The 27,553-nt window shown below is 40.0% G+C and overlaps 2 protein-coding genes and 1 pseudogene across 2 annotated transcripts; 1 reads left to right on the top strand and 2 right to left on the bottom strand.

Moving 5' to 3' along the window:
* Window positions 1-11,395: 11,395 nt before the first annotated feature.
* Window positions 11,396-16,215, bottom strand: LOC122402699 (toll-like receptor 7). Its single transcript, XM_043405710.1, has one exon. The coding sequence runs from the start codon at window positions 15,699-15,701 to the stop codon at window positions 11,583-11,585; it is 4,119 nt and encodes a 1,372-aa protein (XP_043261645.1). The 5' UTR covers window positions 15,702-16,215; the 3' UTR covers window positions 11,396-11,582.
* A 1,477-nt stretch (window positions 16,216-17,692) lies between these two features.
* On the top strand, window positions 17,693-20,860 carry LOC122402615 (mucin-2-like). The gene is made up of 3 exons (XM_043405538.1): window positions 17,693-17,911; window positions 18,685-19,098; window positions 19,281-20,860. The coding sequence occupies exons 1-3, from the start codon at window positions 17,845-17,847 to the stop codon at window positions 19,373-19,375; spliced, it is 576 nt and encodes a 191-aa protein (XP_043261473.1). The 5' UTR covers window positions 17,693-17,844; the 3' UTR covers window positions 19,376-20,860.
* On the bottom strand, window positions 20,839-26,676 carry LOC122402680 (annotated as a pseudogene).
* Between the last annotated feature and the right edge of the window lie 877 nt (window positions 26,677-27,553).

Raw genomic sequence — 27,553 nt, 5'->3', positions numbered from 1 at the left:
ATCGCGGCTTTCGAACTCCAGCTAACAAATACCAGGAAAACGAGTATTCGGGACCCATTACACGCAACGGGGCAACGACTATCGTTTTTGCAGCCCGATAAAACTTAACGGGTAGGCTTTCGAACATAGAGTTTTCGATTCTAATGTTTTGCTCCATACTAGAAGCAACTTACTAGCTGAATCGTTTATGAGCTCGCTGGAACGTAATATTAGAACCGACGCGGACCTCAAAGGGTTAAACTAGTCATTATGTGGAAATACAGGATGGCAGAAATGGTCGCTCTCGTTTTCTTAATTAACTACACATCGGTTGAAGTGACAATAGGATCTCGTTTCAAATGTTAGTTAACGTAATTACGGTTTCCACGATAACTATAGTTCCTTGAGAAATTCCCGCGTGTGGAAACTTCCGCTCGTTGAATACTGTTCCTTGAAAGGCAGATTTGTTTGTTGTTATGAGATACATGAGTGTATTAATACGTTCGTTAACTCCATTTAATTAGGAAACGTGACATTTATAGTAATTATATTCAACGTTTTATATGTTTCTATCTTTATTCAAATAAAATTTATTGAACGAACTAACTGAGTATTCTGAATAATATGTTGCATATAATATATGCAACTAATGAACTTACGCCACTTTTTGTATAACTCTTGAGTTGTTTTCCCTTCGAATTCAAGGTTTTGTACACCCATTCTGTAGATTCCATGTAAATTTTCTTCATTCACAGATAGAAAATACAGAAATAAGCCAAGGGTCTTATACTTTTATCGAATAGTGTATAGCATCGGGAATAGAAGTTCAGTCCGGTTGTTTATCGGACAAATTGCGTATGTACATCTTGACAAGTTCACGTAAAAGTTTTTGTCCGATCGTAAACGCGATTTCACTGGCACGACACAGAGAGCCGTCGAGAAAAAAGATTGGAACCAGATCGTTGGGGCCCTGGTCGATGTAACGATACGAGCAGAGGCGTAGGCTACGCGAAGACCGTGCCGTGAAATTGATTTCGTATCAGCGAGCAACAAGATTACTTGTACAGCAATGCTCGGATAACTGCGAGTCGTATTCGATTGGATAAGTGAACGGTAGTCATCCCTACTACTCAGAGGGACTTCATCTTCGTCACCGAGACAATAAATACATACATACATAGTACATATACAGGGTGTCCCGTAAATAGTTTAAGAACCGGAAATGGGGGGTAGCTGAGACGATTCTGAACAACAATTTCCTTTGCAAAAATGTCGGATGGGGCTTCGTTTTTGAATTATTAACGAAAAACAGATGAATTAAAACAGTAGATGAAACTTTTCTATTTTTCTTTTTATTTTTAATCAAACTTATACCAATGTATACGTGAAAGTTTCCCGATTAAAATAAGACCAAACACGATATAGTTTGTCATTAACCTACTTCTAATAAGGTATGAGTTCATGTTAAATACAGGTGACCCTCTTATAACACGATAGATAGGTTCCTAGAAAATGCCGTGTTGTGTGAAACCGTGTTATATGAGATCCAGGGCCAGTACAAAAAGGGAAGTTACGGTCCAAAAATTTATTAAAAATAAATATTTTTTGTTTAATTCTCCATAAGCTACTTAATTTTTATGAAAAATATAAATTATAATTTGTTTATATTTGTTTATGTAAAGCCACTATAGTTCATTATTTTAAGGTAATTTAATCATGTTATCCAGTGCTGTAGAAGTACAGTGTTGTACAAAGGTTCTCGCAATTTTCTTATCGTATTATAGCGAAACCGTGTTTCCAAACCTTTTTTTTTTTTGGGTCAGGTCTGGGTTAGGTCTGGATTAGGTCTGGGTTAGGTCTGGATTAGGTTTGGGGCAGGTCTGGGTTAGGTCTGGGTTAGGTCTGGATTAAGTTTGGGTCAGGTCTGGATTAGGTCTGGATTAGGTTTGGGTCAGGTCTGGATTAGGTCTGGATTAGGTTTGGGTCAGGTCTGGGTTAGGTCTGGGTTAGGTCTGGATTAGGTCTGGGTTAGGTCTGGGTTAGGTCTGGATTAATTTTGGGCCTAATCCAGACCTAACCCAGACCTAATCCAGACCTAACCCAGACCTGACCCAAACCTAATCCAGACCTAACCCAGACCTAACCCGGACCTAAGCCAGATCTAAGCCAGACCTAACCCAGACCTAACCCAGACCTGACCCAAACCTAATCCAGACCTGACCCAAACCTTTTTTTTTGGGTCAGGTCTGGGTTAAGTCTGGATTAGGTCTGGGTTAGGTCTGGATTAGGTTTGGGGCAGGTCTGGGTTAGGTCTGGGTTAGGTCTGGATTAAGTTTGGGTCAGGTCTGGATTAGGTCTGGATTAGGTTTGGGTCAGGTCTGGGTTAGGTCTGGGTTAGGTCTGGATTAGGTCTGGGTTAGGTCTGGATTAATTTTGGGTCTAATCCAGATCTAACCCAGACCTAATCCAGACCTAACCCAGACCTGACCCAAACCTAATCCAGACCTAACCCAGACCTAACCCGGACCTAAGCCAGATCTAAGCCAGACCTAACCCAGACCTAACCCAGACCTGACCCAAACCTAATCCAGACCTGACCCAAACCTTTTTTTTTTTTGGGTCAGGTCTGGGTTAAGTCTGGATTAGGTCTGGGTTAGGTCTGGATTAGGTTTGGGTCAAGTCTGGGTTAGGTCTGGGTTAGGTCTGGATTAGGTTTGGGTCAGGTCTGGGTCAGGTCTGGATTAGGTTTGGGTCAGGTCTGGGTTAGGTCTGGGTTAGGTCTGGATTAGGTCTGGGTTAGGTCTGGGTTAGGTCTGGATTAATTTTGGGCCTAATCCAGACCTAACCCAGACCTGACCCAACCTAATCCCAGACCTAACCCAGACCTAACCCAGACCTAATCCAGACCTAAACCAGACCTGACCCAGACCTAACCCAGACCTAACCCGGACCTAAACCAGACCTTTTTTTTTTTTTAATCAGAATAATCTCCGAGATATATGTATTGGTAAAGGTTCGATTAAAAAGAAAAGTAAGTTTCAGATCGTGTTATTATTTATTTAGCCTTGACTCGTAACTTTTCGAGCCAAGAGACTGGGGTTATGCGAGATTAGCTGTGTATCGTAGTGGTCGATGAGAACGGTATCTAGGAAGCGTAGGCAGGTCGTATGTAAATCACCGGATGCGCTCGGATGCAGGCCAATGTCCTGCGCCATTGGGCTCGGGCCGATCTTCAAGGCCGACAATTGCTCAGCTTTAGTCCTGAATGGTGTTTCGCAAGAACGACCCATATAACGAACTTGACGCGAGGCGAGGCGACGCGTGGCGCCCACCCCCCCGGTATCCCCACCCCCAGGGCCGTTTGATCTCCGGTGAAAGGTGCTCTCGCGAATCTCGAGGACGCTCGACCGTTTTATCGTGAGTTCCCTTTCTCCTGAATTGCGTCGTGCAGTGAGAGCAAACCTCGTGGAAATCGACCCGCCTTTTTACACTCTTGGAAATTGGCGCAAAGATTGGCCGCGCCGCCAACAGTCCAACGCTCTCGTAGTACCAGAGTCCCTGAAGCTAGATTCGATCACGCGGCCTGGTAACTATGGTGTAAGTAATTACAGCTGTACTTACATTCCGCGGAGAACCGAGAGAGAACTGGTTCTCGAACGGACTCTGCCCACTTGGCCGCAGATTACCACCGCACCGCGGAAATCATATTTTACAAAATATCCAGCGATACCTGCGTTTCAACGTCGCAGTGCAAAAACGGATGTATCTATAGACGCCGAGATTTCTATCAGCACTTGGGCCAACTATGGAAACTTTACAGGGGAAACTTGCTTCTACGGTTTCTTCTATTTTCAACGTCTCCGATGCTCTATGGAGAACTAGTGTCTATTGGATTCGACTTTCTTCTGTTATCCTGTTATAAACAGCACGTTTAACAAGTTTCGATGAACGAGTACCGAACGGAAGTAATTTCTCGCTGCAGAGCACCCGATAACATCCACGATCTCTCCGTCTAGGCTCCCACTATGTTCGTGGGGCCGTTTATTTAGTAAACTGAAATTCAATACTGTTTACAAACACCTGAATTTCAATGTTCTTAGTTCGATTCTTATGGAGTTCTTAACTGTTCTTATGTTCTAACTTTTCTATGTCCCACGATTTTATACAGATTCCAAAATAGCTGGAGACCTTGTGTATCCAATCAAACCCCTGTCCTCAGATATTCGAAATCGGTGCTTAACGGGTTTATAATACGGCAATTTTCTTTGTACCACGAGGTACTTGCCAAACGAGCTAATTAAGTAATTTAAAATAACATTAATAACTGCTGGAATTTCTACCCAGTTTGTTGCCCCAAAGAAACAGATTTTCCAAATAGAAACATTGCTCTTGGTGATACGTGCACCCCGCGATGGTGGTGTAGGCGCATTAATAATGTAAGTGTGCAGATGGTGTGCAGTGAGTGCGCGGTGGCGCTGACTAGGATCAATGTTCCGTTCGCGATCTATATAGTATATAGTACAGTGTATGTAACGACAGACGGCTATGTGAGAAACAACACCGTTACACGGGTTATTTCCACAGAATATATTTGCAAATATTCCGATCAAACGTCAAACGGAATATGCATTTGAAAACAAGCACAGCGAACGCGTGTAATCAATTCAGTTTGTCTTTCGTTGAATTTGTTTTAACCGTAGATGGTACGAAATATAGACGCACCAGGAAGACAAAGATACGATCAGCCGTGCAAGTCTTTTCCATCTACAGTAAAAGAAAAAGAAAGGATACGCGTTGAGTTAATATTTTTAGCTAGTTAAAAATTCTATGAAATTTCATTATGGAACTTTAAACCATCAAAAATTATTTTTAGTTGCGGGGGTCAATTACAATAATTATTGGTGATTAGACATACCCTCGAAATCCTACCCACTTTCGAGAAAAAAAATTGAGTAGGTACTGAACTTTTTAGATGAAACTAAAATATTTAAAATCACACTGAAAAAATCATACTTAGTTACAGGGATCAATTGCAATCATTTTTTATCATTACACATACCCCCGAAATCCGACACATTTTCGAGAAAAAATTTCTTACCGAAAATCTAATTTTTCTTCCAGACCTAACCCAGACCTGACCCAAACTTAATCCAGACCTAACCCAGACCTGACCCAAAACTAATCCAGACCTAACCCAGACCTAACCCAGACCTAACCCAGACCTGACCCAAACCTTTTTTTTTTTGGGTCAGGTCTGGGTTAGGTCTGGGTTAGGTCTGGATTAGGTCTGGGTTAGGTCTGGATTAGGTTTGGATTAGGTCTGAGTTAGGTCTGGATTAGGTATGGATCAGATCTGGGTTAGGTCTGGGTTAGGTCTGGATCAGGTTTGGGTCAGGTCTGGGTTAGGTCTGGGTCAGGTCTGGGTTAGGTTTGGGTTAGGTCTGGATTAGTTTTGGGCCTAATCCAGACCTAACCCAGACCTGACCCAAACCTAACCCAGACCTGACCCAAACCTAATCCAGACCTAACCCAGACCTGACCCAGACCTAACCCAGACCTGACCCAGACCTAAACCAGACCTTATCCAGACCTAACCCAGACCTGACCCAGACCTAACCCAGACCTGAACCAGACCTTATCCAGACCTAACCCAGACCTAACCCAGAACTGACCCAGACCTAAACCAGACCTTATCCAGACCTAACCCAAACCTAACCCAGACCTAATCCAGACCTAAACCAGACCTTATCCAGACCTAACCCAGACCTGACCCAAACCTAATCCAGACCTAACCCAGACCTGACCCAAACCTAATCCAGACCTAACCCAGACCTGACCCAAACCTAATCCAGACCTAACCCAGACCTGACCCTGACCTTATCCAGACCTAACCCAAACCTAACCCAGACCTAATCCAGACCTAAACCAGACCTTATCCAGACCTAACCCAGACCTGACCCAAACCTAATCCAGACCTAACCCAGACCTAACCCTGACCTTATCCAGACCTAACCCAGACCTAATCCAGACCTAAACCAGACCTTATCCAGACCTAACCCAGACCTGACCCAAACCTAATCCAGACCTAACCCAGACCTGACCCAAACCTAATCCAGACCTAACCCAGACCTGACCCTGACCTTATCCAGACCTAACCCAAACCTAACCCAGACCTAATCCAGACCTAAACCAGACCTTATCCAGACCTAACCCAGACCTGACCCAAACCTAATCCAGACCTAACCCAGACCTAACCCTGACCTTATCCAGACCTAACCCAAACCTAACCCAGACCTAATCCAGACCTTATCCAGACCTAACTCAGACCAAGGTGCCTAAATTTTTCGACGAAAAAAAAAAATTTCAAATCGTTCTGGAATAATTATTTTTATTTGCGGGGGTCAATTACAATAATTTTTTATGAATAGACATACCCTCGAAATCCTACCCAGTTTCGGGGAAAAAATTCGAGAAGGTATGAAATTTTTCGACAAAATTAAAAAATTTCAAATCGTTATGAAAAAATTATTTTTAGTTGCTGGGGTCAATTACAATAATTTTTGATGAATAGACATACCCCCAAAATTTTACCCACTTTGTAGAAAAAAAATCCCGTATGGGCGGTACTTTAAACGTTAATAACTTTTTAACGAAGTCTCAATCAATAAATTAGTATTCTTGATTCTCGTCTTATTTTGGCCTCTAGAATCCCCTATTGAAATTGTTCCCAGGGGATGTGGTAACAGATCGGGTATATACTCGCAAGTGTGTAATAATAACGTATTTTATAAATTTATTCACATGATTTAAATAAATCAAGTATACAGTTAAGTTTGACGACGCATGCGCGACGCGTGTCGTGCTCGCGGTATCGTAAGCACATGCATTTTCGTTTTCTCACTCTTAATTACCATTGTTTGTTTCTTTCTTCGCGATGAATAATATCTTACACGAGGCGACGTTTGATATACATATTTACATATCGTACAATAGAACTCGTCGGACATATAAAATTACAAAAAGTGATCTACCTAGTCGAGAATTGAAAATCGAAGCTAAGACTCTACGCGGCGAGTAACGTTTCGATCGACGCGTCGTTCGTTCATACATAGATTTTGTACAATGTACAATACGTACAGATACGCTGGACGCGCGTACAGCTTGCGGTTCTATTTACATATTGCGTTTCTATAATAAATATGTACACACGTGGGAACGATTTTCCGGCTGTTTCGCGCGAAGGAGACGGCGTGTTTATACTTTATTGCTCGCTCGAAAGTCGTCGAACGAAGTGGGAGAAGGAGCAGAAAAGCGCCCAGTCGAACTAGGTTCTCGCGAGACGCCATTCAGAAATTTGCGTCGCACAGTATCTGCGCGCGCACAATCTCTGCCTAAGGAGCGAGGAGGAGATCGAGGCGCTGATATCGCTGAAACACAACAACAGAGGGAGAGAGAGAGAGAGACGAACAGGGAGAAAAGGGTGGGAGTGAAAGCGAGCGAGGAAGCAAGAAAGAAGAAAGGAAAAAAAGGAAACGCCAGGAGTGGAAAAGTGGACAATCACGCTTTTACCGATGAAACAAAGCAAGAGTGAACGCATTTTCACGAGAAGAAAAAGGATTGCATCGCAAACAAATATTTCCAAAGTAGTCCGTAGGCACTCGGCTAATCGCGTGTTCTCTCGTGAAACTGACGTTCCACCAAAGGCCCTGACAACGCGAAAGCTCCGATAATCTCGGAACCTAAGCCCCCCTTGTTAGTTTACACCGTGCTCATTTTTTCTATACTCAAGCAGGTAGTACCCACCGAGCGTTCGATTCGATCGCGTGGCAACCTTTACACCCATCATATCAACTTTATAAATTACAAATAAAATACTAATTTTTTTTTTATACATAATTGTAAATTAGTCTATTTAATTTTCTATCAGAGAACAAATCGCTGAAATATTAAATCCGTGATACTGTTTGAAATATTACTTCTTAGATTCGATAGAAAAAACATGTTTTTCATGTAATAAATAATAAATATAACTTTAATAGATGGGCTAATTTACAATTATATATAAAAATTTTTCATTTATAAATAAAGTACGCAACGTTTTGTATACTTCACGCTTTTCAGTCGTGAGAAAAGAAATAATAAAAACCAATATTGACACATTGACTGCCACGTTGGTCATTGGTAACCGACGTTTCATCGTTACGAAATGTTTACATGGAACAATAATGCTTCTGGATAACGGTATCGTCGTTAGAAATATTATGAAATGATAACAAATGTAAACAAGTATAAAAATGAACTATCGATCAGTTCTTTTTTCAATAGTATAGCTCCTAGACACGCTAGAAGCGCTAGAGAGCCTGGCGCGGCAGTAAACGTGTTGATTCGACGATCTTTAAAACACACGAGTGTTCACGGCGCTACAAATGCGTTCAACCCTTTCAGATATTTCGAGCAATGCACTGTTATACAATAGATTCTTAAATAAAACGGTTCTGAGAAATGTCACAATTGTTTAAATTATAAATCACAATTATTTAAATTATATAAATTATATAAATGTTAAATTATATAGATATCAGTTTTATAAATATTATTGTTCGGTTCTGTTTCGATTCTTAACCCCTAATTAGTATCGTAAAGTACTTAACAGCCCAGTGACTAAATTTATTTTATTCGTAATCAGTATTGTGCTCCATTATATCGTTTAATCAAATAAAAAATAAAATAAAGAGCATTATTATTAATGGAGGTTAAAATGCCCCACGATACTAGTTACGTTTTGGGAATACACGATATCGGTTAAAGATTCATTCTTATCGAATTTGTGAAAATATCGACACATTGTACACGAAACACGTACTGATACATTTTTTGTATTTCGTATATTTTGTCGAGAGTTCGACAGCAACAAGAAAAATCTGAATTTTTATTATAGCGTACCTATTATACATATAAAACCGGAACACGATCGAAACGGAAACGAAAAGTAACAGTTACAGTTTAGAAAAAGAGCATGTTACATTTAATAATTTCTAACCGTCAGAAATGTTTCATGCGTTAAAGGGATTAATACGGGAATTAATCTGGCTCGATACACTTGATACGCCAAAGTTTACGCCACAATTTTGTTACGAATCGAGAGTACTTGGAACCGCTTATCAAACCCTCGGTGTAAACTAACTCGCTAACGTTAAAGTCCCGTTTTCCTGTAACCATTGATGATCGACGCACAAGTTGAAATCGAAAATATATGTCTTTCGTTTATCAGATATCAAAGGTTACCATATGATAGGCGGAACGAAAATGCTCGGAAATATCTGTAGTCGCGAGCATAGCAATCATTACCCTTTGCGACGCGAACACGGAAAGCTAGAAAAAGCATATTTCTTCTGGGCAGAGTTGGGCATTATTTCCAACACGACCTCGGATACACTTTTATCCAGATAATTATATAGATGAATTTTCTAATTATAGGACAATTAGTCGTTATTTGTTATTCGTAACGTTCATCTGTCAGAAATAATAGTTTATCCAGATTAAAATTTATTTGGATGAAAGATTATTCGAATAAAAATTAAACTGCGAGATCAAAAGCGGCGAGAAAATAATTTCCAACCCTTTTACAATGAAATAAAATAATGATAATTACTTCCATTTTTCAAACAGCCATAACTCCTACAATAGTGAAAATATTTCGATGAAACTTTTTTGTAAAGCAGAGCTCATGGATACCTACAAAAAGCTATTAGACAACTTTTCTTTAGGGCGTCAAACAAAATTATTAAAAATGAAAAACGAATTTCTAAGAAGAATCGACAAGGGGGTTGTTTTCGGCGAAATTGAAAACTTTTAAATCGTTCTTGAAAAATTATTTTTGGTTGCGGGGGTCAATTACAATCATTGTTGGTCATTAGACATACCCACGAAATTCTAACTATTTTCGAGAAAAAAATTCGAGAAGGTATGAAATTCGACAAAATTACAAAATTTCAAATCGTTCTTGAAAAATTATTTTCGGTTGCGGGGGTCAATTACAATTATTTTTGGTCATTAGACATACCCCCAAAATTTTAACTATTTTCGAGAAAAAAATTCGAGAAGGTATGAAATTCGACAAAATTACAAAATTTCAAATCGTTCTTGAAAAATTATTTTCGGTTGCGGGGGTCAATTACAATTATTTTTGGTCATTAGACATACCCCCAAAATTTTAACTATTTTCGAGAAAAAAATTCGAGAAGGTATGAAATTCGACAAAATTACAAAATTTCAAATCGTTCTTGAAAAATTATTTTCGGTTGCGGGGGTCAATTACAATTATTTTTGGTCATTAGACATACCCCCAAAATTTTAACTATTTTCGAGAAAAAAATTCGAGAAGGTATGAAATTCGACAAAATTACAAAATTTCAAATCGTTCTTGAAAAATTATTTTCGGTTGCGGGGGTCAATTACAATTATTTTTGGTCATTAGACATACCCCCAAAATTTTAACTATTTTCGAGAAAAAAATTCGAGAAGGTATGAAATTCGACAAAATTACAAAATTTCAAATCGTTCTTGAAAAATTATTTTCGGTTGCGGGGGTCAATTACAATTATTTTTGGTCATTAGACATACCCACGAAATTCTAACTATTTTCGAGAAAAAAATTCGAGAAGGTATGAAATTCGACAAAATTACAAAATTTCAAATCGTTCTTGAAAAATTATTTTCGGTTGCGGGGGTCAATTACAATCATTTTTCTAATTCTTTATCGAAAATATACTGTGTGACCGGAAATGTTTCTATTACGAAGCCTCGATCGAGAAATTGATATAATATCGAAACCGAAAATAATCTTTTCAAAACGATTTGAAATTTTTTTTTTTCATCGAAAAATTTAGGCCCCTTGGTCTGGGTTAAGTCTGGATTAGGTCTGGAAGAAAAATTAGATTTTCGGTAATTGACCCCTGTAACTAAATATGATTTTTTAAGTGTGATTTTAAATATTTTATTTTCATCTAAAAAATTCAGTAGCTACTCGAATTTTGTTCTCGAAAGTGGGTAGGATTTCGGAGGTATGTGTATTTACCAAAAATGATTTTAATTGGCCCCTGCAATCGAAGATAATTTTTCCAGAACGGTTTGAAATTTTTTAATTTAATTGTTAATAACTTTTTAACGAGGCCTTAGTCAAGAAACTGATATTCTTCATTTTCGTCTTATTTTGGCCTCTGGAATCTCCCATTAAAATTTTTCCCAGGGATTTTACCATTCTGATACCAGCAAAATGAATTCTCAAGTTAAGACGTTGAGGGAAATAAATTTGAATAGAATTTGTGAAATAAATATTACGTTATGTAGCTTAGAATGGTGTAAAATGAAAATTTTACCTGTGCAGAATATTATACGGGTTTGATCTGGCAGTGAAGGTGTTAGAGGTGATTTTTGTAAAATATTCAATTTGAAAAGAAAGGAAGTAGATTTGTACCCTGATGTTTGTTGAATTAGTTGAGAGATCCGAATTGGGTGCAAGTGTCGGAGACTAAGGAAAGACGTTATCTGGATAAAAATGTGGCCAAGTCTGTTTCTGCAGGAAAATGTAAATTTACGGAGAGCTAGACGAGATAGGCCTGGCCGGAAGATGGTGGGGGCGGCGGGGGCGGTGGTTGTTGGTGTCTCCAGGCGGTTCTCTCGAGCGTGGAATAATCCGAGTCGATGGAGGAGTATATGTGCTCGGAGAGCGGTCTTCTGTGATCGTCGCTGCTGGCGCTGCTGACGGTGGTGTTGGCGGCGATGAGATTGCTACCTGGTACGGTAACCGCATCTCGGTAGGCGTGATTGACGGTCAGCCTGGGCTGCGGCGAGGAAGGTGGCGGTTGTTGTTGCGGCATCGAGACCGTGCCGCAGGAATAGGCGGGCGGCGCGTGTTGCAGCATCAACGCGGTCGTTGGCGAGGAGTCTTTGAAGAAGGAACGTTGTCGGTCTTGCGTCCTGAGCGTCGACATGCTCGTCTTCTCGCTGGCCACGCCGTCCAGCGTGTACGTGTTGATGTTCCGCTTGTAGACCAGCGGCGAGGATTTCCTCTCCATCGATATGATGTCGGCCATGTTCGCGGCCGGCGGGATCGCGTGTCGCAGACGTTCCCAGAACCTCTTCTCGCCCCACGTCAATATCGCGGCGGCCGTTCGAAGGTACGGTCGCAGCTCAGGGTCCCGTTCCACCTCGGGACACGCGTGGCCCGCCTGCACCACGATCAACTGTGCCGCCCTTCTGCGCAACGCCTCGTGAAGCGCCGCGCGGAATTCGAACCGCGACCATTCGGTTTGCAGGAAGTTACGGGTGAGGACGATCAGTACACGACGGGACGCGTCGATCGCCTCGAGAACGATCGGCGCGAGGGCGGAGGCGCGGAGCACGCACGATAGATCGCGATGATGCAAACAGAGTCGAACGGCCGCGTTGCCGTGCTCGAGCTCCACGGCCAGCGAGTGGAGCACAAAGTCCTCGTCGTTCGGGCTGTAGCAGACGTAACAATCGTAGAGACGGTCGCGGTCGCGGTCGCGGTCGCCGTCGCAGCACGCTGGCATAGCCGCGGCCGACGGCATCGTGGCCGTCACCGACGATTTCCCCGGTTTCGCGCGCAAAAATCGCAAACCGTACTTGGAATAGGCCCAAGCGCCGACCGGCTCGCGGAATATGAACGCGAGAACGATTATTACCAAGAGCACGAGGACCGCGGACAAGGTAGCGGCGACCAGAGGCAAGTAATCCGACACCATGATGCTCTCGATTACGCCGCCCTGGGAAAAGTAATCGGAACAGACCGTCTCGTTGACGTTCAATCGTCGACGATACGCGGGCCTGGTCTCGCCGCCGTAATAGCACCAAACGTCGCTCGCGTCTACTACTTTGTGCGCGTTGTCCGATACCCAGGAGGATAACTCCTGCAAGAACTTGCACCGACAGGACCACGGATTGCTGCCCAGGGACAGCTCGACGAGTCGCGCGTTCAGCGTGACCTGCCAGACCGGGAACGTGACCAACCGGTTGCCGCTCAGTCTCAGGATCTCGAGCGAACGTAACGGCAAAAATGTCAGATTGCCGATAAAACCGATCAGATTGTTCTGCAGATAAAGCTCGCGCAAATGGGAGAGACGCTCGAACTCGAAACCCTTTAGCTCGCGTATCCGATTGTCCTCGAGATGAAGGATCTGAAGGTTGTTCAAACCGTTGAACGTGCGGTTCTGTATCGACTCGATGCCGCTCGCGTTCACGTACAGAACCACCATATTCTTACGACCGATGAACACGTGATTTTGCAACTCGCGTAACACGTTACCGTCCAGATAGACCTCGGTCGCGTCCATCGGTATTCGACGGGGTATCTCCTCGACCTCGAGGCCCGAGCAATCCACCGCGTTCGTTTTCCACGTCCGATCGTTGTAGCACTTGCAGCCGGCGGGGCAGGTCATCTCACAGTCACACGCGTCGAAATCACAGCAGTGGCAGAGGGCGAAACAATGGGCCTCGTAGCGGCAGAGGAATTGCTCGGATCGCGCCGTAGAAGCGGACACTATGGCGACGCCACGTGGCCCGGAAGTACGGCACATCACATTGTCCAAGTCCATGATGCGCGGGTATTCTCTCGTCGACGTTTGATTGTTGATTGCCGGCAGCCAATCCATCGAGCAGTTGCAGTTGAACGGGTTACCGCCGATATAGAACTCGGCCAGCGGTTTGTCCTCCGGTACTTTGGTCAGCAGCAACGACGTCAGCTCCATCGTCTCGATCATGTTCGCGTACATGTCCACTCTGGTCAGATTCACCTTGTCCGCGAACGTTTTCGGTCGAACGACGCTTATGTAGTTGTTGTTTATGAAGAGCAACTCGACGCTGTCGGGCACCGACAACGGGGACAGTTCCGTGATACGGTTGTGACTGGCGTCCAACGTTTTCACTTTCGAGTCACGGATCTCGTAGTAGTTCCCCAGACTCTCGATAAAGTTACCGTGTATGTCCAGCCATTTCAAGTTGCCCGGTATGAAAGCGTAATCGAACCATTCGATATGATTCTCCGATAGATTCAGCAGTAGCAAACTGGCGATACTGGTGAACACGCCGTTTATGTCGGACAGAAAGTTACCGTCCAATCGTATAGCCTCGAGACGTTCGTTCCTCTCGAACGCGTGCCTCTCGACGTGCTGCACCTTGTTCCTGGCGAGATTGAGAATCTGCAGATTCGGTAGGTCCCACAGCATGCCGCGCGACAGGTTCCCGATGTCGTTCCCGATCAATCTTAGCCCCGTCAGCTGATGAAGATTACGGAACGAGCCATTGTGGAAATCGTTGATCCGGTTCTCGCCGAGGTCGAGGGTTTTCAAGAAAGCGAGGTCGCGCAACGCGTCGGGCACTGACGTAAGCTCGTTACCGCTCAGATCCAGTTCCTTCAAATCGGAACAGTTGCGAAACGCGAGCGGGTCGATGCTCGCGATAACGTTGCAGGACAACGTGAGCCGATTCAGTACGAACAGACCGTTAAAAAGCTGCGCTCCCACGGTGTGGAGTTTGTTGTCGGAGAGCTCGAGGGTGTGCAGATTGTACAGCGGCAGAAAGGCGTTGCTCTCGATCCGATCTATCGTGTTGTTTCGCAGATCGAGAATCTGCAGGAAGAAAAGGTCCTTGAAGGTACGCGCGTCGATGTGCGTGAGGGCGTTGAAGGAGAGATCGAGGACGATCAGACGAATCAGGCCGAGGAACGTGGTCTCGTCCACCCGATCGCTGCCCAGTCGATTACCAGCGAGATTCAGGACCAGCAGCTGCTCCAGTTGAGTGAATATGCCCTTGGGCAGCTCGCGTAGCCCGTTGTACGCCAGATGGATCTCTCGAAGGTCCCTCGTGCTGGCGAACAACCCCTCCGGCAACGAGTCCAACGAATTATAACTCGCGTTCAAGGTGCGCAACACGATCAGACCGGCGAGCGCCTCGCTGCTAATTGAGACGATCGCGTTTCGTTGCAGGTGCAGCTCTTGAAGCTGGCGCAGACCGACTATCGGGCTATTGTCGGGCAATCGTTCGATCTCGTTGCGCGAGAGGTCCAAAACTCGAATATCCGCCCGACACGATTCACCGTTACCCTCGTTGTTCCCGGTGTCCCGTCGATACAGCCCGATATCGTTCGTGTCGTTCAGACGGTTCCCGCTCAGGTTCAACGTTTGCAGATTATCCAGACCGCAGAGCAGACCGACCGGAAGCGTTTGCAAATTGCTCTCGACGATCTCCAGGGTGTGCAGTTCACGCAGACCGAGCAACGAGTCCGGGGCGAATTCGATCACGCGGCTTACACCCCATACGCCGTTGAAAGTTTGCACGGTGAGTTTCTTGAGCTCGAGGAGCGGTTGGAACGCGCCCTCCGGTATACGCAGCACTTTGCAACCGTGCACGTGGAGCTCGTGCAAGCTGGTCAACCGTTGCCAGCTTTGAGCGTTCAGGCTGCTCTCGAAGTGATGGACGTCGCTGCACCGTATCCGTAACTTCACCGCCCCGTCGAGCGATGGCACGAGACTCGTGATCGCGACAGGATCCAGCACCCGCAGGGTGCAGTCCGCCGAACGCGTATCGTTCCCACCCTCGGGCAACCACTTGCAAGAGGCTCCGGCTGATTCCGAGACTATCGTCGACGCCAGGCAGAGGAAAGCTGCGTTTATCAGCGTCATGAAAATATACTTCGCTGTCATCTTGCGACGCGAACCTTCCCACGGCTCTTTTTACCGATTACCCGGAAAGGGATTCTATTATTATTCTATCGCTTGAAAAATACCGGGATAAACTATTTCTCACGTACACACTCGCACAGCGACGACACACGCACGCACATACACACACGCGAGCAAGTGCGAGCGCGAGCGCGCGCGCGCTCATGCACCTCCTATCACGTAAGTACGGACCGGCCCATTTCTCTTCCCCTTTATTCCTAGTTGGCTGGTGGCGAGCCACCCTGCCTGCCCTACGCTCCCGTTCACTCTTTATCACTCGCGATACTTTCGACTTTACTTTCCTTTCACCCTCGGCTCGCGAGCTCCCTTGCTTGCTTGTCTTTCGATTATCTTTATCGCGTCCGTACGCGTTTCTCACCATGCAGGTACACCGTCACGGCGTGCAAGTAGTACGAGCACGCTTTAACGAACCGACAGAACGAAAACAGTCTGCGTAAACCCGTATACGCGCGAAACGACCGTGCACCACCTTACACACTCGCCTCGCATCAAGCACTAGCACTGATCCAGCAGCCCGCTGACCGCGCATCATCGGCATTCCCGACCGTTCCTTTTCAATTTCTCTTTTCAACGCCAGAGCGCGCCACTTTATTAGAATACTCGGCAAAGAAGCCGGCACGAACAACACCAGAACACGAACCATAAACCAAGTCCATATGCCCTTTCGCATGTGCACCGGTTTCATTGCGCTCTTTGCCTATTGGTGCACTTTTTCCCAGCCTTCATTCCCAGATTATGAACGCCAGACCCTTACCACATACCCAAATCGATCTCAATTTTAACCCCAAACATACTCTATCAATTTACCTTATCATCTTTTATTTCTATCCACTCTCTCAACTTTTACAAACAATACAATTTTCAATCGATAAACAATCACCGCCTCCGATCCATCCAATTTTTCCAACTATGATACCGATATACGCCGTCAATTTTCGGGACCGTCCACTTTCCATCTACGAATTCAAATTTATTCATTTCTTCTTCCATCTTTAAAATTATTTTATAGCTCTATTTTATTTTTATTAACGATTATATGTTATTACAAATGATTGCAACAGATTCAAAGACTGAAACAGATCTCGGAGAAAATCAATGTTTATATTCGAAGGAAATTATTCAAAAAATCATTTAAAAATTGGATGTAGACAAAGATTCAAAACGGTGTATTTCAAGGTTGGACGTTATAGAGATTATTTATTTCTATACTTAGTTCTTGTACAAAACAGTTTTTTACTGAAGTTTTATTTTTATTGTCATTGATACGTTACAAATTTCATATACTATCCAGATCGATTTCGAATATACATACCTGTTTTTCCACATCAATCCATAGCTCTAAAAGTTTCATTATTCGAATAACCTCTTTAGCATTTACGATCATAACATTTACTTTTCCTCCGGTTTAGTCACATCTCTTATAAATTTCACATATAAAATATGTTACGTGTATATATGTGCTACTATATATAGATAATAATAATAATGTTTAAAAAATGGGAATCTTACAGTTAGCGTCGATCAATATTGTATAGGGCACCGCATTCATTGAGCCAGCCCTGTTGCCAGCTAAATAAAATACCCAGCATTTTTCAATTCCGAAAAGATACGCAAACATTACATATAAATATCATGTTACAAACGTCGTACTTTCAACTTACTCTACTTATTAATGATTTTGAAATTCTGGATAAATTCTAGAAAATGCTACGATTTTATTATTATTATATATACATATGTATACATATATTAGAATGCATATATTAGAATCAAAGTTACAATATCGATTATGTCTACCTACGCATTTTTAAAACGATTAATTAAAACTGAAGAGAATTCTCTAACGTTATTTGGACATTTATACAACAACATGGCTGCCATCTGGAGAGCATGTTTTAAATGTCAAGTTACGCAGCGTCGGCGTCGCTACTGTTCTTAACAGTTGCAATTGGTGGAGGCCGATGCTAGCGACCAGTTCAATTCCAGCAGAAGGTTGCGTTGCACGTATTTGCGACTCGTTTTCTAGCGACGAATTTTTTCATCGTATCTGACTTTAAAAAGTATATCCCTTGTTCTCGAAATTGCTTGCATTCGGATCACAAAAATGGGACTAGTGTATATAACTTGCATTCTGTTGGCTACAACAAGCTGCAGCATTGCGGGTCACAACGGTAAGTAGAAATGTTTCGTGTTGGATTTGCCCTTCGTCGATCCTGTAACGTTTCGCGTCTAACAATTGTTAAAACATATAAAATCTTCGTTTGCCGGATGCCGTATCTTTCAATATTACAGAAACGTTTAACACGTGTTAAATATTAGCAGCCTTTGCCATATGACGAGGAAAAGATACGAATACATGATGTTCGTTCATTTTTTTAAATTTTACGTAGTAGACGCGTTCACTCGTATCCCATTACACAAGACAACCCGTTATGTTTTCGACATCTCGAATAATACATGAATATCTATAATTGTTTAACATTCTCGATTAGTTTTGATAATTTTATTTAGACTTTACGATTAGTCCTGTCGACCTTCGATACTTTTGTATACAGATTCACTATTATCGATTTTTTGTAAGAATTTCTTGTTATACATTTTTTAACTACTACGAAATTTTATAATTTAAACATATTAAGGATACTTTTGTTCATCAAATGTTCTTGATTTACATAATATATTAGTCAAATTTTTTCAACAAATCGGCAAATTAAAAATTTTATAAACTATTAAGTAACACAAGCATAGGACGATTTGAATATTATAAGTCAAAAAATGTATCTATTTTTCTTGTCCGAATTAAATATTTTTACAAGTAACATTTATTTATTAAAAGTATTTTATCTTGAAGAAGTAATCGCATAGTTAACGTAACAACTTCATTGCCTTTTTTAAATAGTGATTGTTGTATTAATAATATTCAAAATATTAATTCTTTGTGCAGTGTCTACAGGGCAAGAAGATAATAAAGTTGCCGTTCCTCAAACAGCGAATCTAACTACTACGCTTGATTCTACGGAACCAAAAATTACGAACGATACTCATGGCAAAACTACCGACAATGCTACTATCATTATCCCTATTTCTACCAATCCTAATAGTACCACTGTTCAATCGACAGTATCATTACCACCAACACAAACCACAACAAAACCTACTGACAAACCTACAACTAACACTACAGTTGCGCCGACTACAGCTCCCGTTACTAATGGTACTACTACTATAACTGCTAATACTACTACAAGCGAAATGTCAACTGTTATTTCATCACCGGTCACAACTGCACTTCCTGTATCGACAAAAGATCCAACGCCGCCTTATAAGGAAAGACATTTCGATGGCCTCAGTTTCTTAGGTAGGCATTTTAGATCGATATCTATATTTCTACTAATATTTATCACGACCATATCACTTTAAATTCGCATGCAACCATTAGCTCTCTCGAATAGACTTTTCTTTGACTCTTCTCCAAGTAAAACGAGATTTAAAAGCATAGTATTTCCCTATAGCTACATCTTGTACTTTAACTTTTTTTAGGTGGCATTATCTTAGCTATATGTTTGATGGGAATTGGAGTGTTTTCAAGGAAATTTTATAGAACACTAAGCGAACGAAACTACCGCACGCTATGATGTTGCAAAAGTCACGAATGCGAAAATACCTTTTTTGACAAGTAAATGCAGTTATTTGAACTGAAAACTATAAATTTTACTATAACAATATTGCGTATTTTTATAACGCACTTAAGTGTCGCGTGGTTTAAGTGCTCTTAGTAATGTGATGTGCAAAATACGAGTTTCGTTTCTTTGTACCTAATTACAAAGATGAGTTACATTACGATATTGTCTCTCCATGTACTCGCATGCGCATTGTGATAGTGAATGCAATTGCGAGAAAGAAAAAATAATAAATGTGAAAGGGGCAAATAGAAGGGGAAAGTAGAGAACTTAAGGGCGCGAAAGAGAAAGGTGAAAGAAACTGAACGTTACCATGCGCATGCGCGACTCGTGCACGAATGTTGACGACCAATCAAACTCGCATTCCATTAAAAAGATCAATTCTGCAAGATAATAATCTACGTATTATTTTCCGTTTATAAGAAACATTTTTTATTTTTCTTATTTTGTACTCGTTTACGATCTATCGTATGTGTGATAAAAGCAACGGTTAAATTAATATAAGAATAATTAAATGTACACAGATATAAAGGTTCCTATGTGTATATTCATAATGAAAACAGATATAAGAGAAGACTACTTTCATCTATAGATAAAGTAAAAAGTTTAATCGAAGAGCGAGCCCTGTGGAATAAACAGGGATATCGCTTTGGTGGGTTCAAAGTTATTATATTCGTTTAATTCAAAGCTATCCTCGTCACGAAGATGATATTTAGTTAGAAATTTTTGGCAATGATGACGATGTTCTGTGCCATTCAAATGAATGAAATTACGTTCATACGTGTAAAGTATAGATGCACCTACAAATGATTTTATCCTATAATACCGTTGCGAAACCTTCATACGATTTAATGAAGAGATGAAACTTCTGAATCTCGACCTTCGTACCTGTTGGAAGATATAGTTCTATAATAATTGATAAACATTGAAACTGACTTTGAGCATATAAAGAACTTTGTATATGCCTTTTAACGTTTCACGTAGCAATCAATCAAATGACGTATATTTTTTATTTGTATTCTTTTTTGTTTTCTTTTCCTTAATAATAATAAGTTAAAAATGAATAGAGCTTAATCCTTATTTTTTATTTACGGCAAACGTTTTGTTTTAATTTAATTAAAATAATTACCAACGCGACTATGGATGTACTGCGACCGTGGCCAATAATAACATTGGCTCCTAAAATTTCTTTTGTACTTTCCAATACAGTCATGATACGTTCGATATTGTCTGGTAAAGAGTTGAAGCATTTACGCGCAGAATGATAGTTTTCCCACAACAGTTTTCCTATAATGTGCACCAAACGTTTACTTGAAAATTGTACAGTTACGCAACGAGTTTACCAGCATTCGGAGGAACACACGATATCTAAATAAGTAACTTTGGAAACATATTAAAACGAGAGACAGGATTTACTATTATACGCAAAGCAGCCTAAATAATATATCATATTTACGTTCGATGTAATGTTTTAACAAGCTATGTAAAATAATTGCTTATATGAATTATATAATATTAATACTATGCAATGAAAAATGATTACAAATTACGTTGTACAATACCAGAGAAATTGTTTAATAATCCTACCCAACATATCCCACTGTTCTGCTCTAATAGCATCCACCATATTCGACGCTCTTTCATCTTCATCGATAATACTATTTCTCATGTTTATCGTTTCTTTTGGAAACAGATATTCCATCGTCAAAGTACTATCTGGATGCGTACGCCATCGAGCTGCTGTATTCAGAATGGTTAAAATTTCTTTGCGACGCGTTCTGTCGAAACGAGATCTTTTCGATTTTTCAACATCGTGATTGGCGCATTCGATGAAAATCAGTTCAGCTTCAATCGAATTCCAATCGTAAACATCGATGTTAAGAGATCGTGCATCGTAATGGAATATCTTGTCTTCGTCCGCGACAATGGTAGTCAAAACATCAGCGACACGAAGGTCGTGCGATTCTACCGCTAGTTTCTCCGCCATGTGACACGCCAGCGTTTTCTCTAGAATGTTCCCAGTTCGCGTATTCGTAATTGCTTCGAGAAACGTGTAGAACGCAACGACCAGGGCGGAGCTGCTGCCAAGACCGCGTTTCACCGGCACGCTGGAGACGATTATCATTTCAAATCCAGGAACATGCGCTGTTAACAATATCGATTGCACTAATTTTGTTCAGCTACCGTACGCTCGATACCAATTTCTCACGCGTTACGACCAACTTTATGATTGTGCACGAATTCAGTCGCTGCTTCGTGCATCGTAACCCATAATATTTATCAGTGTATTTTGCTTAACATGCTATTAGGTTTAAACGCGTGATCCTGCTTACACTTGATAACCAGTTATCGAGAATCGAGGGGGAAAGAAAGACAATTGTAATACAATACAAATTAAATATGCTTTTTCTTTTGTATGAGCTGTATGTGTGACGGTTTCACGTATCTGTCGGTAACCAAATAACCGCATTCCCCACTCAAAAGTTATCGAGCAATGTTTTATTCGCCGTACCAAAGTAAGCATAATAATACACGGGCGCGTCACTCGTATGCATTTTCACGACCGCTATCAATGATGATTAAGTGATCGCAGATGTGCAGAGCACTAGAATACGTATTACGGATAATATGTATGCACGCTCGGTTGATTCGAAATTTTCCTTGCACAATACTTTGTATTTGTGTACATTCTAACATTTAACTGGAAGACAACAAGTTAAATGATAACTACAAAAACATTTGAATTAAAAAATTACAAAAAATATATATAACGTGTTCTACGGAAATCAATTAATCTTAACCTAATTAAGTAGATGAAATATCCAGTCTAAACTAAACTACTACCACAGACGAGATATACAGGGTGTCTCACCCGATTTTGACATCTTGATTTTCTCGCTATTGTTACTCGTAACAAAAAATGTTTCAGCGGAGGCTTGAATGGCATCGAGTGGAGCATATTCTGATGTTATTAGTTTTTTCGTGAGTGGGCGCGTAAAGGTCATATAAAGGTCAACTTTGTTTTTTTAAATGGAACGAGGTATTTTTTAATACATCGATCGATTCAGCTGGGCAATCGTTATAAAAAAGTACTAAGTGTGTAACGTCGAAAAATTAGTAGTTCAGGAGATATTTCAATTTAAATAATTCTAAAACACCATTACTGTTGTACTAAGACGTTGGCGTTTATTTACAGGAATGGTTCAACGTAACGACCATTTACATCACTTGTCATTACTTAAACTATACAGGGTGTTCGGCCACCTCTAGCAAAAATTTTAATGAGCGATAGTAGAGGCCAAAATAAGACGAAAATCAAGAATACTAATTTGTTGATGGAAGCTTCGTTAAAAAGTTATTAACAATTAAATTCAAAAATTTCAAATCGTTCTGGAAAAATTATTTTCGGTTGCGGGGGTCAACTACAATCATTTTTGGTGAGTACACATACCTCCGAAATCCTATCTACTTTCGAGAAAAAAAATCGAGTAGGTGGTGAAATTTTTCGGCGAAAAAAAATTTTTCAAATCGTTCTAAAAAAATTATTTTCGTTTGCGGGGATCAATTACAATCATTTTTTATCATTACACATACCTCCGAAATCGTACGCACTTTCGAGAAAAAAATTCCTTACTGAAAATCCAATTAGGTGCCTAAATTTTTCAACGGAGAAAAAAAATTGCAAATCGTTGTGGAAAAATTATTTTCGGTCGCGGGGGTCAATTACAATCAGTTTTTGTCGTTAGACATACCCACGAAATCCTGCCCACTTTCGAGAAAAAAAATAGAGAAGGTGTGAAATTATTCGAGAAAATTAAAAAATTGCAAAACGTTGCGGAAAAATTATTTTCGGTTGTAGGGTTCAATTACAGTCATTTTTGGTGAATAGACATACCCCCGAAATCTTGCGCATTTTCGAGAAAAAAATTCAGTAAGGGCGGCACTTTAAACGTTAATAACTTTTTAACGAAGCTTCCATCAACAAATTGGTATTCTTGATTTTCGTCTTATTTTGGCCTCTACTATCGCTCATTAAAATTTTTGCTAGAGGTGGCCGAACACCCTGTATAAAAAATGTTATTTAATAAGAAGAATAGTTAGTTTCTATTTGAATAGTAAAAATTGACGATAGTGATATTTTTAAATTAAATACAATGAAATTCTTATGAAATTGACCGTATTGTATAAAAAATGTTATTTAACAATAAGAATAGTTAGTTTCTATTTGAATAGTAAAAATTGACGATAGTGATATTTTTAAATTAAATACAATGAAATTCTTATGAAATGACCGTATTGTATAAAAAATGTTATTTAATAATAAAAATAGTTAGTTTCTATTTGAATAGTAAAAATTGACGATAGTGATATTTTTAAATTAAATACAATGAAATTCTTATGAAATTGACCGTATTGTATAAAAAATGTTATTTAATAATAAAAATAGTTAGTTTTTAATTGGATAGTAAAAATTGACTACAGTGATATCTTAAAATGAAATACAATGAAATTCTTATGAAATTGACCGTATTGTATAAAAAATGTTATTTAATAATAAAAATAGTTAGTTTTTAATTGGATAGTAAAAATTGACTACAGTGATATCTTAAAATGAAATACAATGAAATTCTTATGAAATTGACCGTATTGTATAAAAAAAGTTATTTAATAATAAGAATAGTTAGTTTTTAATTTTATAGTAAAAATTGACTACAGTGATATCTTAAAATGAAATAGAATGAAATTCTTATGAAATAGCCTTGTGGTATAAAAAAAAGTTATTTAATAACAAGAATAGTTAGTTTTTAATTGGATAGTAAAAATTGACTATAGTATCTTAAAATGAAATACAAATGAAATTCTTATGAAATAGCCTTATGCTATAAAAAAAGCTATTTAATCATAAGAATAGTTAGTTTCTATTTGGATAGTAACTACTAAATAAACGCTAACGTCTTAGTACAACAGTAATGGTGTTTTAGAATTATTTAAGGGGCCTTTCTACCTTGTGGGATTAAAAAAATCGATATTTTTTTTTTTTGCATTTTCCTTTAGTATGTAGTCTCGAAAATATGTCTACCAAATATTAAATTGAAATTCGGAAAACTAACGAAGTTATAGCCTGTTGAAATGTACCGCGTGCAGGTATAACAACTGGACGTAAAACTTTAAAGCTGTTTTTCTCGAAACTACATTTTTCGGCACTGCGTGCGTGATAACTAAAAAACTATTCAAGATATCAACATCAAATTTATACAGTATCTTCAGAACTGGTCTCCCTATAGCATGAACTAGGATAATTTCGATATATGCAATACTTTTTCTTTTATTAACAAAAAAGCAACCAAATATATGAAAATATTCAGTATTTTTTCGTAAAACAGCTGCCATTTTGCAATTTTTTGTTTTTTTTAAAAGATCCTAGTTCATGCTATAACCACACTCATCTATATTAAGAATATCGTTGGTTTTAGGATTTCGAATAACTTGTTCGCAAGATATCACGCACGCAGTCGGGTGCCGTTCGTAAAAACTGTTGTTCGATGATCAACAAAAACAGCGTAATCAATAGATATTATGCGTTGCAAAAATTCGCAAATATAGCTAAATATATAATAAATGTATCTACAAAATCCGGAATTAATCGCTCTTTAAATAACCCGCAAAAAAAAATCACAAAGAAACACGTATTTTTCATGCCTACAAGGTATAATGCCCCTTAAATTGAAATATCTCATGAACTACTAATTTTTCGACGTTACATAGCTAGTACTTTTTTATAACGATTGACCAGCTGAATCGATCGATGTATTAAAAAATACCTCGTTCCATTTAAAAAAACAAAGTTGACCTTTATATGACCTTTACGCGCCCACTCACGAAAAAACTAATAACATCAGAATATGCTCCACTCGATGCCATTCAAGCCTCCGCTGAAACATTTTTTGCTACGAGTAACAATAGCGAGAAAATCAAGATGTCAAAATCGGGTGAGACACCCTGTATACGTCCTATACCTCGTATGTGCTACTACGAGCCACTGATGTGTTTCGAAAACAAGAGAGAAGCAGTTGGCTGTGAAGTTCACGCCGCTGACGTACGTTACACGATCAGTCGTAATTCAATGTAGTAACATCGAGAGATTATCTTCTTATATGCATAAGAAAAACTTGATAGAACGTCGAGTTCTATAACATAATTAAAAATCATCGAAATCGTAACTCTTTTCTTATGCTACAGGGGCGGGTTAACCTCACTTTTACGTAAATGTTCCCTTTCGTAAGGCGTTGTATAACGAGTACGCGAGAACGGTGGATGATTTCCAGTGAGAACGATTGTATGTTAATTATACCCTTTTTGTTTGTTTCGTTTAAAACCTGATGTAAAAATGATGAACGGTTACCTCGTTTCGCCTTGAAACATTGTATCGTCGCTTTCAAGTACCGTGTCCAGGAAGCTTCTTCCATGGATTCATGGAGATCTTGAACGTTTTTCAAATGAAATTTGGACGACTTTTCTCCAGCAATTTCGTCCGTAATCGTTTTAACGCGACACCATTTGGTGGCGTGGCTGCGCCTACCAACTATCAACGTGACAAGTTGAATGGCCTGTTTTATTTCAATTAAAGATAAACGTGTACGTCGTTGCACGGGCGGCGTTGCTTTCTCTGCGCGGGAAAACGAATAAATGTTCACATACCATGGACAGCGATTTACTTTCCGGAAGACCTGTACTCTTTCCAGCCACGGACAGGCATCCAGGTGCAAACACCGCGCAAGTGGGAAACGTGCCATAGTAATTGAAAAATTCGTTTTCAGCGAGAGACTGCAAGTCCTCGACGCTGGGGCTTTTTGAATATATGTCCGAGAGGTCGTCGTCGTGCAGATAAGGCTTCACCAATTTATAGTAATCATTTATGAACTATGACAAAACATTGTTAAATCTGTATTTTTAGAATTATGTTAACATTGATATTCCCCGTTAATTTGAATAGTTAAATATGTATTCAAGATCGTTGTAATCTTTGTTGCGACGTTTAATTCGTTCGTAGTACTTTCATGACAATTTGTTTACGAACAATGGGGCCGTACGACTTCTCACGGTGTAACGCGTCGGTAAAGTGAAACATATTGGAAGCGGAAGTTTTATTCTGATTTTCTATCTCGAACAATGGGAGCTCTTACTTTATTGTTCGATAAATTGCCTAGCGTGGAAACGCTGCACGGCGCACGGTTATTACGGGATTTGCTGTTCATACTGGAAAAATGTCGAATCGACGTATTTTTAATTTGACATATTCACGACATCGACTGAAAATAAAAAAAAAACGAATGAACCAAAAACACTGCTGTTTGTCCTTTTTTCCCCCGTTTGTTTCGCGTGTGCGCTCGCACATCATGTTTTAATCAAACGTTCTATGGAAACGCGAAGCCTTCTGAAGATCTCTATTCTCCGTGACCTGTGTTTGGAAAAATCGAGCTGGTTTGATTTAGCGATCGTACGGTTTTTATATCGTATACGTTTATCCGGACGTTGCGCCTGTGAGGTTCTCACAGCAACGAGATGCAAACGTGAAATACCGAGATAACAGAAGGAAAATTAATCATTCTTAACACGTGATAATATTTAGCATTTCAAAACGCTGCATTTTCTGTGAAAATTTAATTAACTTTTATTCGTTATTTTCTCGTTTATTCTATTTGCTGTGGATGTAGTAAATATATGAGTAAAAGAAATAATTCTAGTCAACAATAATTAACTTAATTTTCTTAGTCCAGTAATTTTGTAATTTTCTATTTAATCGGTAAAATAAACTTGGTTTTATTTTAAATATAAAAATGAATATCTGTTCAATAAAGGTCTCGTACCAAGAAGTTAAATGATACGATGATAAATGAATTTTTTATATTAAGAACGCAATAAGGAAAATCAAAAAAAATAAAGTTTTGTAAATATATGCTTCAGTTTGTTTTAATATTGCGTAAGCCTTCGTGCAAGCGAAGACGTCACGCATAACTTCGTATCAACAGGAACGCGTTAACATTAGCCAATAATTTATTGCGACTTGCATGCTCGTGTCACAATTGTAAACCTCTTCGAAGAAAGTAGCATATGATAGTCGTGTACGTTCAG

The sequence above is a fragment of the Colletes gigas genome, unplaced genomic scaffold, assembly GCF_013123115.1.
Source record: "Colletes gigas isolate AHSC1104 unplaced genomic scaffold, ASM1312311v1 Colletes_gigas_Sc00038, whole genome shotgun sequence".
Classification (NCBI taxonomy): Eukaryota; Metazoa; Arthropoda; class Insecta; order Hymenoptera; family Colletidae; genus Colletes; species Colletes gigas.
This window is presented reverse-complemented; position numbering and strand designations above follow the sequence as displayed.